The sequence below is a fragment of the Rhipicephalus sanguineus genome, chromosome 4 (assembly GCF_013339695.2).
Source record: "Rhipicephalus sanguineus isolate Rsan-2018 chromosome 4, BIME_Rsan_1.4, whole genome shotgun sequence".
Classification (NCBI taxonomy): domain Eukaryota; kingdom Metazoa; phylum Arthropoda; class Arachnida; order Ixodida; family Ixodidae; genus Rhipicephalus; species Rhipicephalus sanguineus.
In genome coordinates, this window is record NC_051179.1 from 130,200,494 (window position 1) to 130,212,842 (window position 12,349).

Sequence of the window (12,349 nt, forward strand, 5' to 3'; positions counted from 1 at the left end):
GGAATGCCGCCGCGGCCGCGTCTTCATCGTCTAGGCAACCGCGACCGCCGCGCGCGGAGCAGCTCTGTGTACCACGTGACTTTTTTAACGCGCGGCCGAAATACTCTCCCTGGTCTGGGCGATCTTTTTTTGTTTTTGTTCGGTTTTGAAGCCAAGATGGCGGCGCCCACGATACGCAAATCGGTGTACTAGTTTGTTTACGCTGGGCCTCTCTTGTTCTTGATCTATGTGTATGTGTTTCATGAAGCGCTGTGTATTCTAATGGATCGGTACCGACGAGCTCGCCTTAACACCCTCTTAAGCCCTGGAAAAGACGCGGCACGGGCACTAGCACCATCACCGAGCGCAGGTTTTCTGCGTCAGGGTTCCTTCTTATTCTAAATAACCAGCATATCCACCCTACGTTTATGGTTCACGCTTCAAAGAAGAGCTGCCGGACGGAGGACTTCGTCTCACAGTATCACCATGCCTGCCTTTTGCTCTGCGTACGGCTGCACGAGTACGGGCGGACGAGACGATGTAAGTAGTGTTTCTCGTGAGAAAAAAAAATAAGCTGTTCAGTGGATCACTGCTATGAAACGAAGCAATTTGAAGTCTTCGAGACCTCTGTTCTGTGCTCGAAACATTTTCGTGGCATTCAGGGTTGTGGCTAATGCGTACAACATGAATTCAGGTGAAATCTGCTCGACTAAGGCCAGGTGTGGTGCCGTCTATCTTCGTTTGCGAACGGAATGAATCGCAGGCGTCGAGAGCAGCACTCTCGAGAATATTATGGTGCGTGTAGAAAGAAAAAAGTCATGATATATTCCACCCTGTGAAGCAGGATGATTTGCCAAGCCCTTGCACACAGTACAGAGGTGAGACAGAATGTTGATGACAGGTACACCGTCCAGCTTTTTTAAGGACATCGTGCAAGCGTCGACCGCTCGCACTATCAGCGCCTTCTTTTATATATGAGATCTGTTAGTTACATAACTACTGTATTCTTCGAAATATTTGCAGTCATCATAGAAGAAGATAAGATAAAAATGTTGGCGCACTACAAATTTTTGATGTTCATAAAATGTACCTGCAGAATATTTCTGACAAATGACGTAAATTTGGCTACCTCAGTGCAGTGTATAATGAAACTAATTTTGTTCAAAAACCACCAACTTCATTTTCAAAACCATAAACTGCCATGCTTAACTGCAGCTGTAGAGCTATAGCCAAATTCTCGCACTAACAATTCTGAAAAAACACCAAAATTTGCTAGTTAGGTCCTGAATGAAGTATGGGTAGCACAGCATGTGCACTAGGTGAACTGGTGAGGGGGGGATGAAGGTTACGCACTTACAACGTGCTTCGCTCCGTGGCCATGCTGTGTTTAGGCAGTGAAAGTATACAATAATTATCTGCTGCACTGTTACCTAGGGTGGAATTTGGGAATACAACAATGCTGTGTTGAGGACGTTTGCAGGGTGAAGGCAGTGGACTATCTTCATGGGTGCGCTTGAGTACAGCACCTGATGGTAGTTGAAATACATGTACTTAACCATCATCTCATCAATGCATTTGCACACTTCTTCCAATGACTTTCTTTCCACATCGAACGTGCCTCTTTAGCTTATACAGAATACCTTCTCGTGGAAAGGCACTAAAGCTGTCTGGGCAGCCTTACTTCAAAAAATGATCTGGCAAATCAGTTTGCCCATATGCCCATTGTAGCTCATTTGAGAATCCCCATACAGCTTTTCATACTTTGCAAATGCTTTTTTTTTACTGCGCTATGAAACACGGACAAAAGAAGAGAAAAAAAAGAGTGGATGGAAGAGAAAGGAAGTGTTTACGATGACTGCCATCCAAGTAGCACGACTTGGCTCTCTACTTCAGCTTCCCATACTGCACCACAAAATAATATGTAGCAACTCTCGTCTAGCAAATGCATGCAAATAAATGCAAAATGACGGACTAACAAGAATTCTGACTGCAACATACAAAAGAAAATGCTGGTAGTTCTTGCAGGGCAAAGCCCACTTCAGCATAATTAGGCTTGTATAAAATATCCTTGCTTGCATAGAATATCCTTCCACCACTCCGTGACCATCATGCTTCCTTAAAATGCAGATCATGAAGACACCTGTCCCTTTGAATATCCTTCCACCACTCAGGGTGTTCCACCAGTGCTTCTTAAGACCCAGCAAGGATTAAGAAATAAATTAAAGCGCTGAATGTGGCACCTTGTCAGGTGAATACCTTGTTGCCCACAAATGAAGTAAATGTTTCATTACTCGGTCCTATGCAAACTATGTGGATGTTGTCCAAAGGGAATGCTTTGACTAAGCCAGTGTAAAGGTTTTGCAGTAAAGTGTTATTTGCATGATGGTCAGGGTATGTGCCACTTGAAAAATCATTATCTATGTGGAGAGGAGCATCTATTCGAGTGCACATAACTCTCCGCTCATAATAACACTTCCTCTTTTTTTCCTCAGTTGATGCATTGAAGCCCCCCCCCCCCTCGAAAAAAGAACCTCTCCGGACCTAATGTGGTTTCACACTGCCACCAGGATCAGAAGCATTCCAGGCTTTATGCATGTCACCTCGTTTTGCACTGTCTACGTGATTGGCACATCTTTGACCATGCGATGATTTCGTGTGAGGACGTCATAATGACATCACCAGTTTTGGCAATCTGTGACATCATAATGACGTCAACAAGCCATAATCTCGGATTACGTGACTTCTTGCATCGTTGCTATTGATGCCGACAGTGCCTTTCCTCGTGTAATGAGGAATCTGAGCTCACTTTCACCTTAACGTAACTCTCAACTTGAACCAGGACCATCTATGTCGTACCAGTTTACGGAAGATAATCTCAGAGACCACATAGAAAGAAGCGTCTGGTTGAGATCTCCTCCCCCAGGTGGCATCACAATACCAGCTAACAATCCCATTTGTCCATGGCCTCTCACATCGCTTAAAAAAGATTGGTAGAAAATACAATGTGAAAGTAATCTGTTCCGCGGGAAGGAAACTTAGCTGTGTGTGCCCTGCTGTTGATTGTATGTATAGCAAAGGACGTAATAACTTGGCTGGACAATGTGACATGCGCCATACCACTCAGTTTATCAAATGCAACAAGAGAGGAATTGTATATCAATTCCCACTGTCATGCGACCGCATGTGTGTTGGACAATCGGGACGTTGCGCAAATATTTGACTCTGTGACCATCATGCTTCCTTAAAATGCAGACCATGAAGCCACCTGTCCCTTTGTTGTGCAGAGTGCCAATGTGCATCATGTTTTAATGACATAGCCATAATATTTCAAAATGGCGATCATGCAGCTGGAGAGGTAGCCGAAGCTTTTTCCATAGCAAGGTCAAGAGATAAGCGCATAAGCCACCTGTTTTAGCCTTGTTGGATAAGGAACTAGGTGATTATGTTTTGCTGTAGGATGGAGTCATTGCACATGACCAGATGTATGTTTGTATGTTGTCTTTCCGAAAATAGACGTCAGTTGAAAGTTAGTGCCTGTGTCATCTCTCTTGCTTGTGCCCTGCGTTGTTTGCGCTATTACACAAGGCATTCATACCAACTAGCTTCGCTTTCCTTACTACTCCAGCTGCTCACAATGTTTCAGGAAGCTGAAGTGTCCTTAATTATACCAACAGTTAATTGGCCCTTGTCTGAACTCCAGTTCTGCTCTGGTATCACGTATATCTAATGCAACTTTTACCGTGAAGAAGAACCGTGGAATTCTAATTTTAAGCAGACTTTTTATGAATATTTGGAAAATCTGAAATGCTTGACCGGACATGCTTGGAAGAGAAGCAAGAGTGTTGCTCAGTACACGCACTGCTAAAAGACAAAGCTATGTAATGCATCATTAAAACCTTATTAAAACGATTATATTGTAGCATTAATCAATGGTTTCACCAGTTTTTTTAAACATATAACAAATATTTAAGATAATAATTCCCATATGTTCCTCTTTTGTTGTGTACGTGTCAGTAACTCATCTTTTCATACCATGTTTCACTTTTTTGGACAGTTCCTCTCTGGAGATGCAACCATCGGGCACATGCCAAGACCAAGTCATTGTAGCAAAACAGATCATGTAAGCAGGCTTTCATTTCTTTTCTCAGCAATAATCTTTAGCACAATCACTCGCAACAACACAAGCCGATCTATTTCAGGATAACTTCAGAGCAGAGCCAGAACATGAGGGAGCACCAGGTCTCCATTGCGAGTCGGGGAAAGCTGGAGAAACATCACCAGAGCCAGCGTGTGAGCCGTTGCGTGTCACAGATAAATCTGTTCAAGCGCAACTATTAACCCGCCATGAAGCATCACAAGCAAATGAAGAGAAAATTCTGTCAACAAGTGCTACCCAAACGGAGCCGCAAGCTCTTTCTTCAGGTATGGCTCCACATTTGTTGTAAGAAAAAATTGAAAGCCAGTTCCACGCCTGTGAAATATGATTAAACAGCAGAGCTGGCAAGCAATCCTCACTACTTGGTGAATGCAGATTAGTATGTGAATAGCGAATTTTTGAACAGAATAGAATATTGATGACACCAAATTGAATACGAATACTAATCAAATATTCTTTGAATAGTTTTTTTTTTATTTATTTTTTTTTATTTACAGAATTTCTGCTGGCTTCAAAGTGAAGCCATAAGCAGGAGTGGGTAACATATAAATATAGCACACTGAACATTCTCACAATATATTACGCACAGAAAATGCCGCGGACACACAGTTTCGAACGCGGTAAAAAAAAGAAAAATATGCAGTGCATGGCATGCAATTGCACATAGCATAATACCTATATAAATGCATACTAACATCACTTGTGTACTAACAACGCATGTAAGCAAGCAAAGAAAAAAAAAATATCGTGCCAACGTCACAAAACAAAGTACAAATATGGCAGGAAGACATGCTATAAGTTCTTTAGCTCCGATAAGAATGACGCCACTGTCGCCGCCTCCACAATCCCACCAGGGAGGCGATTCCACTCGCGTACAGTTCGTGGGAAAAAAGAGCCCATGTACGAATTCGTTCTACATAAATAGTAGTCATTTGCAAAACAGTCCTAGAACTCCACAACATTTTATTTTGAACAAATGTTCACAATCTTTCTCCAAAGAACACTACGGTTTCTTTTAACTGACTCAAAATACCACAGTTATGTAAACTGAGGTAAGCTTGTGTAAGCACTGACCAGAGCCATCGAAATATTTCTTACTGCAGGTTGAAATACAGCAGTATAGTGCCACACTCGCTTCTTGTTTTATTTTTATTCGGTTTGACAAGCAAAGACGGATAGCAACGTGCCGCAGTGTTCGAGAAGCTTCACGGTTGTAGTAGATCACTTTGTTTAGATGTCGTGCAGGATGCCGTTAGTCTAGATTATTCCAGAGCTTGCGCAACCACCAGTGATAAGACTGGAAAGTTCGATGCTTGATGTATAAAAGACGGCGCATCCCAGCCATGAGCAGTGTATCGACGGCCGACGCCCTCTTCGCCGCTCTCCGTGTACAGCGTGTATTGCTGTAGTTTGGTTTTCATTTTCCAGCCACAAGCTCAGCCAATTAAAGAGCTTCATCTTGAATGCGCTGACTGCTGTCTTCGTGGACGTCACGACCCCGTGACATCTGGTGGAATTGCTTCCTGGTCCATGTATTGAACGCCCCCCTCCCACCGTGAGCCAAGCCCACGCCGTCAAGGGAACATTGACACCAGCCCTGACCAGTGAGCCAGCCGCAGGCAACAAGGTCTTGAACCAGAATACGGACCCCTGCTCAACAAGACCAGGATCACAATGAAGAAGACAACAGCGACAATGACAGCCGCTGTGACGCCTACAACGGTCATCATGCATCAACTGAGGGAGCCGCCGACTTTCCGCGGATCACCATGCGAGGATCCAGAAAGCTGGCTGGAGGCATATGACCGAGTCTGCACGTTCAACAACTGGGACTGCGACGAGAAGCTACGCCACGAATACTTCACCCTTGAAGATGGTACAACTACCTGGTTCGAAAATCGAGAGTCCACGCTAACATCATGGGACCTCTTCCGCACCGGATTTTTGAACACCTTCACGAGCGTCATCCGGAAAGAAAGGGCTGAAACCCTTCTGGAGACCAGTGTACAGCTCCCCAACGAGACCATCGGGCTGTACACCGAAGAAATGACTCGCTTATTTCGCCATGCCGACCCTGCCATGTCCGAAGAAAAAAAAAAGATTCGCTTCCTGATGCGGGGAGTAAAGGAAGAACTTTTCGCCGGACTTGTGCGCAACCCGTCGAAGGCGGTCTCGGAATTCGATTTGTAGGCCGCCACAGTCGAAAAGGCGCTAGAAATCCGCACTAGGCAATATAACACCGCATGCCCACTTCGAGCTACGGGGATATTCAACCGCTGGGAACCAACAACCTGCGCGAGACGATCAGAGCGGTCGTGCGTGAGGAGCTGCAGAAGATGTTCCCCAGATCGCAACTTCAGATGGATTCGATAGCCGAGATCGTTCATGAGGAACTTCAGCATTTACTCGGAGTTGCTGCGCAGCCGCAACCTGAGCCGGAAGCCATGAACTATGCTGCTGCAGCCCGACGCAACGCCCCTCCTCTGCGCCCACATCAACACAATGCACCGCCGCAGCAGTTCCGCCGGCAGACACCGCCGCCACCACCACCGACGCCATACCGCCCGCCAAGAGGACAACGCTGCGCTCCCCGAAAGACCGACGTTTGGCATGCCCTTGACAACCGACCGCTGTGCCATCACTGCGGGGAAGCAGGCCACACCTACCGCCTCAGTACTGCCAGATGGGCCTACGTGGCTTCGCCGTCAACGCACCGCCTCCACATCGTGGTGAGCTGCCACGTGACATCACCGACTACTTGGCCACCACAGAATGGGCACCTCGACGTACGTCGCGTTCGTCGTCACCTGGCCGCTACCGGCCCCTCAGCGACGACAGCAGTACAGCGGCCCTAACCGGAGCTGTTCCGTGAACCCATATCCGGAAAACTAAGGGCAGCAACCGGTGGAGGTGCAGTTGCTGTACGTTGAACTACCGAAGATCCTCCGACGACGACGTTGACGCCGCGACGTAACCTTCTGAATACGATGCGAACCAGACAGACTCCTGACGACGAAACCTCGTGCACCGAAGATCTGACGACGCGACATGGAAGCAGCGGAACAAATCGACGCAGCCGTGATCCGACGCCACGACCTAACTGCAACGCTAAGCGACAAACTAGTGACCTCGACATTCTGATCGACGGCCATAACTTGACCGCTCTCGTAGATACTGGAGCCAACTATTCCGTCATCAGTGGGCCGTTCGCCGCAAAGTTGAAGAAAGTTAGGACTGCTTGGGAAGGCCCCGAAATCCGGACCGCTGGAGGCCATCTAATAACGCTGTCTGGAGTTTGCACAGCAGGAGTCACCATCAATAATCTCACTTATCCTGCAAGCTTCGTAATCTTGCAACATTGCTCCAGGGATGCCATACTTGGCATGGACTTCTTAAACCATCACGGCGCCGTCATCGACCTAAGAACCAAGTCGATAACTCTGTCATTAAAGAAAGTGACACCACCGGATACGAACCCATGTCAACATGCCCTGATCGTGCTCGAGGATCAAGTCACCATTCTGCCTAGATCCAGCGTCATAATTCCCGTCAGCACCGTAAAGGCTGAAGATATCGAAGGTGTCATCGAGAGCGACCAGCGTTTGCTGCTAGACCGTCACATTTGCGTCGCCAGAGGCACTGCTCGGCTGCATGAAGGAAAAGGAAGCGTGATGGTAACAAACTTCAGCCAAGAATGCAGACACCTGAGCAGGGGCACGACGATTGCATACATAGAAGAAATCTTGGCTGTCAGCGATACGTTCGCCTTTTTAGATTCTCACGAAGCTACGACGACAACCCCAATGCCTGAGCCATCCTTCGACGTAAACCCAAGCCTTCTCGCTCGCCAACAGCAAGAGCTCCGACACCTCCTGAAGGAATACAAAGACTGTTTCTTGTCGTCATCGCGGGTCCGGCAAACGCCCCTTGCTAAACACAGTATCATAACGGAAGAAAATGCACGACCATTCCGCCAGAGTCCCTACCAGGTTTCGACGCGAGAGCGGGAGGCCGTTAAGAAACAAATTGACGAAATGCTACGCGACGACATCATCCAGCCGTCCAAGAGTTCGTGGGCGTCTCCCCTAGTGTTAGTGAGCAATAAGGATGAAACCTTACGTTTTTGCGTCGATTATCTCCTGAACAAAATCACGAAGAAGGATGTATACCGTCTTCCACGGATAGACGACGCCCTGGATCGACTTCACAACGCGAAGTACTTTTCGTCGATGGACCTCAAGACCAGCTACTGGCAAATCGAAGTCGACGAGAGAGACCGAGAAAAGATTGCTTTTATAACACCGGACAGCCTGTTCGAGTTCAAGGTCACGCCCTTCGGTCTTTGCTTGGCACCTCCTACTTTCCAACGCGTTATGGGCACAGTGCTGGCTGGCTTGAAGTGGCAGACGGGCCTCGTGTACTTGGATGACGTCGTTGTGTTTGCCTCAAGTTTGACGAACACATCCGGCGCCTTGGAGCTGTACTTCAAGCGATCAAGACCTCTGGGCTCACCTTGAAGCCTGAAAAGTGCCGCTTCGCGTATGAGGAGCTTTTGTTTTTGGGTCACGTGATCAGCAGGCATGGTATTCGCCCAGACACGCAAAAAACAGCTGCCATCACTGCCTTCCCATCGTCCAACAACAAGAAGGCCGTACGCCGATTTCTCGGCTCTACAGACGCTTCGTAAAGGAATTTTCACGGATCGCCGAGCCACTAACTCACCTGACGAAGACCGACGTGGAATTCAAGTGGGGAACGGCGCAAGTTGAGGCATTTCAAGAACTGAAACGATGCCTGCAGACACCTCCAATATTCGCGCATTTTGATGACTACGCCGACACAGAAATCCACACCGACGCAAGCAGTGTAGGACTCAGTGCCGTACTCGTGCAGAGGACTGACGGACTGGAAAGGGTTATTAGCTATGCTAGCCAGTCGCTGTCCAAGGCGGAAGCCAACTATTCCACAACAGAAAAGGTGTGCCTTGCCATCATCTGGGCTGCATCCAAGTTTCGCCCCTACATCTACGGCAGACCCTTCAAAGTTGTGAGCGACCACTACGCCTTGTGTTGCCAGCTAACTTGAAATACCCTTCAGGTCGCCTCGCACGGTGGAGCCTAAGACTTCAAGAATTCGACATAACCGTCGTTTACAAGTCTGGAAGAAAACACTCCGACACTGACTGCCTGTCTCGCGCCCCCGTCGACCCACCGCTGCAGGACGACCTGGAGGATGACTGTTTCTTGGGAACCATAAGTGCCGACGACTTTGCTGAACGACAGCGAGCGGAGCCAGAACTCAGGGCTCTTGTGGAATACCTCGAGGGCAGGACTGCTATTGTTCCGAAGGTATTCAAGTGAGGATTGGCGTCGTTTTTCTTGCGAGACGGCGTTCTTCTGAAGAAGTTCTCCCCACTTCGAGCCAACTACCTTCTCGTGGCGCCCTCAGCATTACGACCAGAAGTCCTCCAGGCCCCACATGATGATTCGACGGCTGGACACCTCAGTGTTTCCCGCATGCTTGTAAGAATACAGGAAAGGTAATACAGTAAAAGCTCGTTAATTCGACACCCGTTAATTCGGAAATTCGGATAATTCAGACGACTCTATTGGTCCTGGCCGAAGTGCATGTTAATCTATGGGACCAAACCTTCGTTAATTCGTCAGAATTGGGCTCCGCACCGCTTAATTCGGACAAATTCTGACGGCTGCCGCTACACAAATGTGTGGTAAAACAGCGCTGGCACCACTGGGGCGAAACCGAAACTTGAGTGACATCGCCATCGTCATCAACTAGTGGGGGCGATCGCAGCGTCACCGAACGTCGGCGTCTTCTTTCTTCGCTCCACTGCGCCTCCGACGCCATTTTCCCTTGTGTTGTGTCGGCACCGTCTCTTCTCGCGGAGTTCTTGTTTCTTCCCGTTGTGACCGTGTTTACATGTGAGGCCCGAGCATGCAGCAGTAGCCGACGGTGGCATCGACGAGGTGTCAGCCGAGTCCTCCGACGGTGACTGCCCGACCTTCGATGGTGTTCTTCCCACAGATATGACCCTTCAGGACTACATCGCGATTGATGATTGTGTGGCAGGGTTCTGTTTGGTGTCGCAGAAGTCCGTGGTATGCCCGTGTCACTGGGGCGCACGTAAGATTGTGTCGCCACGACTGGTCTCCTGCCCGATCAAGAAATTATTAATGATGTCGCGACCTCATCGCACCTCACGGGAAGTCTCGGAGGCGCTTTTGATATTAGAGGGCGTTTGCCTGAGCACTTCCGACAGTTTGCGTGCTGTTGGCCATTTGGAAAAGTAAAGAAAAATTGTAATGTAAGCCGGAATCTGCGTGAAAACGCAGACGACCATTACAAAATACTTAGCAAATAAAGGTATGCTTCTCCAACTTGATTTTAATATTGTTTCTCCGGTTCATTCATTAATTCGGCATTCGGTTAATTCGGACATTTTTTCTGGTCCCGTGAAATCCGAATTAACGAGCTTTTACTGTATTGGCCCCGCCTTGCCGCCGACGTCGCTCGCTACGTAAGGACATGCCAAGACTGTCCGCGACGCAAGACACCGCCGACAAGACCAGCACGCTTTCTTCAGCCAATCGAACCTCCTCGCCGACCATTCCAGCAAATCGGGATGGACCTCTGGGGCCGTTCCCAACGTCGACTTCCGGAAATAAATGGAACGTCATAGCTACTGACTACCTCACGCGCTATCCCGAAACAAGGGCCCTGCCCAAAGGCAGTGCCACCGAGGTAGCCAAGTTTTTCTTAGAGAGCATCGTCCTTCGTTATGGCGCCCCACAGGTACTTATCACCCATAGAGGTACGACCTTTACTGCTGACCTAACTCAGGCGATCTTGAGGTACAGCGAGACAAGTCACCGCCAGACCAGCGCCTACCAGCCACAGACCAACGGACTCACCGAGCGTCTAAACAAGACCATCGCCGACATGCTGGCCATGTACGTTGACGTCGAGCACAAGACGTTGGATGCCATCCTTCCGTACGTGACCTTCGCATACAACACGGCAGTACAAGAAACGACCTTAGCTATCACCGTACAAGTTGGTCTACGAAAGGAGCCCGGTAACGATGCGTGACGCAATGCTGCCAGCTACCACCGACGAAGACAATCTCGACGTTGCCACTTATCTGCAACGCATCGAATAAGCTCGACAGCTCGCTTGCCTATGCATCAAAAACCAACAGAGGGTCGACAGCCGTCACTATAAACTTTGACGACGCCACATGGAGTACCATCCTGGTGACCACATGTGGGTCTGGATGCCAACACGTCGACGGGGACTTATGGCGAATTCCACTGGTCGAGCCGGAGCAAGTTTTCTTGCTCCGCGTTTGAGAATCTGCGTTCCACTGGTCGATTCGGAGCAAGTTCGCGTTTTCCACTGGCAGATCCAGAGCAACCCACTCCGCGACGGAGCGTTCCGAGTTGCTCCGTCTTGCAGAGGTGGATTTCGCCGGAACTCCGGCAACGCGGTGACGTCATTTCCGGTTGAGTCGGGCAACTCGGTTGTCTTCAGCGTGTTTAAGGCGGGCTCTGATCACCATGTGCACTTGTTTACATTCCTAAAATGGCGTTGTTTGACTCTGCTGGCCGAGCTTCTGGTTTGCTTCTTGCTCTGAGCGATAGCGAGAGCACGAGTTCTGACAGTAGTAGCAGCAGCGATGACGACGAACCGTACGTACTCTACAAAATGATGTTTAAAAAAATGTTCCCTGACCCACTGTGCGCACGCCCGATGATTATCGGCTACATCGAAGAAGAGATTTCGATGTGCTCGTCCATATTTGTCAGCGCAACACAAGAAAATGGCACGCCTGCTTTACGCCACTGCGGGGTCGAAATGCGCGCTTTGCAGCGGCGACCCATGGAAACGCACGCACAGAGCGGAAGCAGAAATAGTTCCTGGAGCCAATTTACGTGACGTATGCATAAACAACTTCCGGAGTGACCTCACGCGGAGCATTCACGTGTTCCACTGGCAGATTTGGCTTGGTACAATGCGAGTGCTCGCTCCAGGATTTCAGCGGCCGCTCCGGATCTCCCAGTGGAATTCGCCATTAGCGAGAAGCTTCTTCGGTGATTACTTCGGGCCATACAAGGTGCTTCGACGCCTCGACTCTCTTGACTACGAGGTCATCCCGGATGGCACTACGAACTCCCAGCGACGCCGCGCACGACCTTA

The 12,349-nt window shown here is 48.8% G+C and overlaps 1 protein-coding gene across 18 annotated transcripts in view; it reads left to right on the forward strand.

Annotated features, from left to right (window-relative positions):
- The window catches only part of LOC119390679 (gastrula zinc finger protein XlCGF8.2DB-like), a 170,833-nt gene that overhangs the window by 60,119 nt on the left and 98,365 nt on the right, over positions 1 to 12,349 (forward strand). For 2 of the 18 annotated variants that reach the window (XM_049415103.1, XM_049415105.1), the window contains exon 1: positions 303 to 519. The exons of 14 other annotated variants lie outside the window; for them this stretch is intronic. In XM_049415103.1, coding sequence (XP_049271060.1) covers positions 466 to 519 — 54 coding nt within the window. In that variant the 5' untranslated portion in view covers positions 303 to 465. Of the gene's footprint in view, positions 1 to 283; positions 520 to 4,033; positions 4,100 to 4,178; positions 4,402 to 12,349 lie in introns of those variants that run through there. 2 more of the 18 variants (XM_049415102.1, XM_049415104.1) reach the window with 2 other exon arrangements.